Source organism: Pongo abelii, chromosome 3 (assembly GCF_028885655.2).
Source record: "Pongo abelii isolate AG06213 chromosome 3, NHGRI_mPonAbe1-v2.0_pri, whole genome shotgun sequence".
In the NCBI taxonomy this organism is placed as follows: domain Eukaryota; kingdom Metazoa; phylum Chordata; class Mammalia; order Primates; family Hominidae; genus Pongo; species Pongo abelii.
Genome location: NC_071988.2, coordinates 207,303,751 through 207,310,075, shown reverse-complemented (window position 1 = coordinate 207,310,075; position 6,325 = coordinate 207,303,751). Strand labels below are relative to the sequence as shown.

At 57.9% G+C, this 6,325-nt stretch overlaps 1 protein-coding gene across 2 annotated transcripts; it reads right to left on the bottom strand.

The window, feature by feature from the left end:
• Window positions 1-1,062: 1,062 nt before the first annotated feature.
• Window positions 1,063-3,508, bottom strand: HELT (helt bHLH transcription factor). Of its 2 annotated transcripts, none has more exons than XM_024246359.2 (4): window positions 3,045-3,508; window positions 2,508-2,612; window positions 2,159-2,255; window positions 1,063-1,729 (listed from the first exon to the last, which is right to left on the bottom strand). In XM_024246359.2, the coding sequence occupies exons 1-4, from the start codon at window positions 3,069-3,071 to the stop codon at window positions 1,230-1,232; spliced, it is 729 nt and encodes a 242-aa protein (XP_024102127.1). In that variant the 5' UTR covers window positions 3,072-3,508; the 3' UTR covers window positions 1,063-1,229. The 2 variants fall into 2 exon arrangements, with proteins under 2 accessions (XP_024102127.1, XP_024102128.1); XM_024246360.2 differs by having other exon boundaries at window positions 1,063-1,726.
• Window positions 3,509-6,325: the final 2,817 nt, after the last annotated feature.

The following is a 6,325-nucleotide window of genomic DNA, read 5'->3' as shown; positions in this document are numbered from 1 at the left end:
ATTTAAATACCCACAAACACAAATTTAGCCAGTTGGATACATTGTTTATTTTACCCATTTACATAAAACAACGGGGAGCCCTATTTTGCCCTTTGAGTCTTAGAGAAACAGGATTTTAGCTTGCCGTTTTAGATGCATCGCTATTTTGTGGGTAGGGCACAGATGTCCTGGAACTGAAAATCACAATCCCCTAAAATACCACTAGCCAAGTCTCTCCTGGATTCCAAACTTTCCTCACCACGTTCTGGGTGGGGCGAGATTAAAAAAAAAAAAACTCACTGGGGAAAGGGTAAGGAAGACTTTTCTCTCCAAGCCTGAGAACTTAAACGGAGACCCCAGGTCTCCATCCTGCACCAGTGTCCGAATGGTAAAGGATGGCGGGTAGGGAACAATCCCCTAAGGGGTGGGGAAGGGGCGTCTCCCAACCCGGCAGGTGCCGACCTCCCGCCGAGACGCCCAGCGCCCCCGAAGCTGGCCTGCTCTGTGCGCAAAAGGCAACGCCAGCTTCTCAGAAGCCTCTGGCGCTGAGTAGTTGTCATCAACGATGTTGTTTCTAATCCGCAACTCAGAACTGTACTTGGTTCTGGTATTTTTTAGAGGATTTTTAATTCTGTAAACTCAGCCACGCGCCCGGCTGGCCCGGGTTTCGCCGCATTCCAGACCCGCGGGCGTGCGGTGCGCGCGCGTCGGGCACTTGGCTCCGGGTAGGAAGGGCGCCCGGGTCGCAGCTGGCAACAGTCCGCCTAAGTCAGTTTCAGGCAGGTCCTTCAATTTGCGTTTTCCTGAGAGCCAAGGGCAGTGTTCTTCGCCTCCCCAGTTTCTCTGAGGCTAATGCTCAAGATGCGCGCGGGGCGGGTGCAGGGAGCCGCGAATCCCGCCCTTAAGCGACGCCTAGTGTATCTGCCTGAACCTCCATTTAACGTCCCTCTCCCTCAGACTCCGCAGCGTGCCCCTTACCAAGTTACTGAGGGCTGTTACCTTGAACCCTGTCAGCCTTGCGCCCTGGGCACCGCGGAGGGGATGGGTTGCGGATGAGGAGAAGGTAATAAATAAATCCCTCTCTTTGGGTCTTTATCAGAAAACGTTTATTACCAGGGGGAGATCCTTCAGAAGACTCATTCACTCTTTGCCTCCCCCAGCCCAATATTTACACAATATGTGTACAATATATACAGCATTTCTCCTAAACAGCGCCCAAAGCGCGGAGAAATTTCGCGGGCGAGTGGGCGTCAGAGCACCGGGGGGTGCTGGGGCGTGTGCAGGTTAAGGGCGTTGGGGTGCGCGTGGCCGATCAGGTTGAGGTAATGCCGGTCCAGGCCCTGCACCGGTGTCAGGAAGGGGCTGGGCTGCTGCGCTGGGCTAGCGAGCGGCACTGGCGCGCTGGGCAGGTAGGGCAGGGCGGGGCTGCGGGCCGCGCCAGGCGGCCAGGGGAAAGGCCCGGCCCCAGAGCCTTGCGGGAACACAGCGGCCTCGCCCGGGCTGTGACCAGCGAATTCGGGCCCCGCAGGGTGCAGCTGATAGGAGAAATCCGGCTCCGGGAGCGAACCCAGCGGCGGAAAGGCGGGCTCCGCGCCCAGGCGGGCCTTGGACTGCAAGAAGGCGAGGATGCGCGCGTACTTCGTGTCTTTGGTCTCCATCCGCTCCACCGTGGTGAGGTAATGCACCAGGTTCTTCATGCACTCGTGGTAGCCGTAGTGGAAGTAGTTGGCAAACTCCGCTAGAAGTTCTGCTGGAGGAACGAGAAAGCCCGTAGGACGGACACACCCTGAGCGCCCCTTCCCCACGCGAGCCCAAAGCGGGTGCAGGGCACCTCCCACCACATTTTCTGGCCAAAGTTCCCATTTGAGGCCCGCCCTCTCCTCTGCGCAGTCTTAGAGACTGGCGAGGCACGCGCAAACGCCCCCTTTCCCTGAGAGCCTGACCCCACCCACCCCACCCGGGAGGAGGCGGTGGAACCAGCCTCCCTGGAAACCAGTTCTCCCTCGCCGCCTTGCTGTCGCCGAGCTGGGAGAGGCGCCTTCGCATGACCCCTGCCCTCCCGGAGAGTGGAGCTCTAGTAGAGCTCTCGGGAACACTCTGTCACTCCCCTCCCAGCCGCAGAGTCTCTGGGTGGCGCAGGCGCCTGGCCCAGGCGTCCCATTCCCTAACCTGTGCCCACCTTTTTCCCTTCCACGGGGAAAATCAGCGGAGTGCAGTGCTCTCAGGTACTGAACGGTCATCTCGAGGATCTCCGCCTTCTCCAGCTTCCCAGAACTCTGCAAAAGGAGGAAGGGCCCCTCGCAGCGGCCCAGCGCCTGCTGGGCGGGCACTGTGGCGCTGGAGAGGACCAGCGAGAGGACGCGGCTGCGGATCTGCGCCAGAGCCTCCTGAGGTTCGCCCTGCGCTCAGGCCCCCCCGGGAGGGGCCCGCAAGTGAGGTCCTCTGTGTCTGCAGGCTCAGGCGTCTCCGCAGAGTGGCCGCAGAGGCCTCCCAACGCCTGGCACCCGGCTCCGGGCCGCCAACGTTACCTGCTTCGCCAGGGCCATGGGCACTGTCTTGCCCAGCTCGTTCAAGCAGCGGTTGATCCTGTCCCTCCTCCGCTTTTCTATCACTTTATGAGAAACGGGGGTTCTCTGCGAACAGAGGGTTGTACGTTTAGGATGGCTTTGCCCGGGAAATCGTCAAAGGCGCGGCTGTAGCAGCTGGGTGCAAACCGCCTCTCCAGCCGCGCACACTGCTCAGATTCGTTCTAGGAAGGGACTCCTGGCCCGCCACGCTCGGGCCAGTTGAGCTCTGCCCTCTGACGCCCGCGCTGGCGCGCTCCCCTTCCAGCCACCCTACCCAGGCCTTTGGGGAGGTGGCCACCAGCCTCCCGGCATGGACTTCTCCCTGGCTGAGCACCCTCCTCTCTCTATCCCACCCCCTTCCCAAACCACTCGAGATTCCTCCACACTCAAAGTCCCGTGAGGGCACTTCCCTGCCATCGGTCCACCCAAGTGATGGGTCGGTGAGTCAGATGCCTCCACCACCAGGGCGCAAGTGCCATTTGGGCTCAGCTGACTCACTTTGCGTTCCTTGAGCTTGTCTGACATCCTGGTCAGTACGCGCCCTCGGGAGAGGCGGCGGCGCGGGGCACCCGTCCACTTTTCCGCCTCGTGTGCCTCCTCGAGTGTCCCAGGTAGACTGCAGCCTCCCAACTCCGAGGGCTGCCTTATAAAGCGGTCATCTAGGGCTCCAAGTGCATTCACGAGTTGAATTATTCCATAGGATTAGGGGAGCTGCGTTTGGAGGATGTATGCATTCAAGATCAGTTTTAAAGAAGTTAAGAAAAAAAAAATTAGCAGCCGAGGGGGGCGAGCTGGGGGCAGATCAGCTTTGTTAATCCACGTGGCCCTTCAAAGGACACGTGATCGGCCCAGGAATAACATTTGCATGGCAACAGCTCGGGCGGGAAAAGGAGGCGGTAAACTGGGGCCGGCGGGCGAGCGAGCGCCTGCAGCAGTATCGGGCGCGGAGCGCAGGGGCGCAGCGGCCGCGGGCACCGGGGGGCGAGGACCCTCACAAAACAGTGTCGCCTCTTTTAGTCCCACCGCTGAGTCTCACACGATCGCCTGTTTACAAATCCCAGCAAGCCCGCCGTCCCAGCGCCGAGTGCGTTTTAAAGCCTGTCCAGAGTCATTAAAGTAATTAAGTAAGCCTTTAATAGGCTGTTCCGCCGGGTTCAAGGGAGAGCTCTTGGAGACGGAGGCGCCCCGTTTGTTCCCAGGCTTTTCTCACACGACTTGGTGACACGTCCTTCTCCCCCCTTTTTGTTTACACCGCTTTATTTGTCCGGACATCCCGGCAGGTGTGGGGCTGCGGCTGGCACACGAGGCTCCCGCCTCGCCTCGCCTCGCCCCTCCCGCCGCTGTTTGGCACGCGACGCTCCCCCCTACTCTCTGACCACGTCGCTGGCTTTCTTTTCTCCCCCCCTCCTGCTCCCTCTTCGCGGGGGGAAAAGGCTCAATTTGTAGCCTATTATCCTATACGAAAATGTCCATTGAAAAGTATGAATAGTTTCATTGGGCTAAATTTTAATAATGCCAGAGGGTGGGGGAGGAGAGACTGGCGGGCGTGTGTGTGTGTTTGTGTGTGAAGGGGCGGGTGGGGGGATTGGGGGGCAACACGGAGAAGAGTGGGCCGAGAAGAAAAGGGGGAATGCAGCTGGCCCAGGCAAGCATTATGCAACGTCACCTGCGAGAGGGGGCGCCTACAGACCCCTATTCATTTGCCTAATTTTGGTCAATTTAACAAACTTCAGGAGAAATTATTGTGGCTTTGTCAGGGAGGGTGAAGCCTTCTGATCGAATTAACAGCATGTTTTGATCCGGTAAATGTCATTAGAAAGGGAGAAACAATCGCGCTTAGAGGGCTCTGAGTAATGCGCCCAAGTGGAGACGCCAAAGCGCACGGCTCACAAAGGGAGCAAGTAGCTGCCACAGGGAACTTTTGTACCCGCCCATCGCCCAAGTTTTGACACAAAAAGGCATTATTTCATACTTGAATACGTTTAATCCAACGATTGTCTATTTTCTGCAAACATATTTTCACAGCATTGTTAACTTTTTATGTCTCCCTTTCGCGGGCGTCTTTTCTTAACGTTTGGGGGCGGGAGAGCGCAGACACTTTGGGCATCAATATTTGTCACTGAAAAGGGCCCCGTGAAGTTTGGGAAGTTGATCTCTTTTTTATGGTTTTAGAAAGCGAAAATATCGGGGGAAGGAGGAGGGAGGGAAGGCACGAACAGAAACGAGGGAGGAAATTTGCTGGACGGGCCCAAGGGGAAGGAGGGGGGCGGCGGCGGCTGGGAACTCTCTTGGCCGCCTGCGCCTCTAAGGGCAGCCCGGCCCCGCGGCCAGAGGCCTCCTGCCCCAGGACGGGCCTCGCTCACACTTGCTGCCTCGGATCCTATACTCTGGGGGCTCTGAGCTTGCGGGGTGTGGGTGGGGGGTGAGCTTTCTTGCAGAGTGAAACGATAAAACTGATTTTTGTTTTATGGCCCTTTCTAGAGCCACCGAACTCTCACCTCGCTAATCTTTTCCATCTGGGAACAGCTGAGACTGCATCTCAGATTTTTCTTCTTTTCTGCCTGCCCCTAACCCTGCCTAAATTTTCTCTACTCTGCAGGGAAATGGCAGGGCCCAGCGCCCCCCTTGGGGTCGTTAGACCTTGGCAGGGGTGGGTAGGCGGCGCTCCTCTAGCTGGTGGGACCCGGGAGCCTCAGGGCGCAGAGCCAGGCCTGGGGTGCTCGGCCTCAGGGAAGCCATCGGCCCACCTGCTGCGGCCTGGCAGATGTGAGGGCTCGGTCTGCACCTCGCACCCCTAGGGTGTCCCTCTCGGTGCTGCCTCCAGTCTCCTCACGATGTTTCTTTTCTGCTTCACGCCAGATTGGACATGATCCGCACCCTCCCAGGTTGCTCTGCTAGCCGCGAGTGCCCTCTCAGGGGTTGTCGATTTCAGGATATTCACTGGCGCACAAAGGGATTAAACGCGAACCCTTATCATCCAAATTAACTAACGCGAATGGGTAAAAAGGAGCGCGCACACTTCGCACTCCCACTCCCATTTTTAAGCCAGCGGCCCGGGCGTTGATCCTCTTACTGCCGGTGTTAACCGCCAGCTGCAGGCACCTTCCACGGGCCACATTTCATTCCATGCACACTGTTTAATTTCCCAGGTTTGGTCTCGGCCCTGGGCTCAAGGCTTGCCCAGGGCTAAAAGTACCCGCGTGCAGGTGAGCGGGCAAGGGAAGGCCGGTGAGTGGAGACTTGGGCTCAGGTGCGCAGCCTCGCCCGGTCCTTCCGCGGCTGCAGTACTCCTTGCGAAACCTGGAACGCCCTGCGCTTCAGGATAGGGAAGGAGGTATTCCTTTCTCCCTTCTCGGTCCGAAGGCCTGGGTCACAGACGCTGCCCCAGAGTGGGGCGCTTCACAGTTGTCTTCTCTTTGCTTCTCCTCAGGGTGATGATCAGGAGTTCCCTGATCCTGACCTAGTTTCCACGCAAAATAAGAGCAGAGTAGGGAAGAGCCGAGGTTCGTCGGAGCCAGCCAGCCTGTTCAGATCCCAGCCCCACCGCCCACCAACTGGGTGAGACTTGAGGCATCGTCCTGAATCTACTGTCCCTCAGTGTCCTCAACTGTAAAATGGAAATAATGTGTCTACTATGTTACCGGGTGGTCACTCCAGTGAAATAAGTAAATACAGACGAGGCACCTAAAAGAAGACTGGATCGTGCAGTTAGTGGTTTTATTTTGCCTGCAAATCTCTCCTGCGGTGGCTCTTGTGGGTTTTACAGGGTAGTGTGGAGT

Excerpts from the sequence above, each read along its gene's own strand:
- HELT (XM_024246359.2), bottom strand. The coding sequence starts at position 3,071 with ATGTCAGACAAGCTCAAGGAACGCAAA. Across the intron at positions 2,256-2,507 it reads CCATGGCCCTGGCGAAGCAG|AGTTCTGGGAAGCTGGAGAA; the intron begins GTAACGTTGGCG and ends CTCCTTTTGCAG. Across the intron at positions 1,730-2,158 it reads TCCCCGTGGAAGGGAAAAAG|CAGAACTTCTAGCGGAGTTT; the intron begins GTGGGCACAGGT and ends TCGTTCCTCCAG.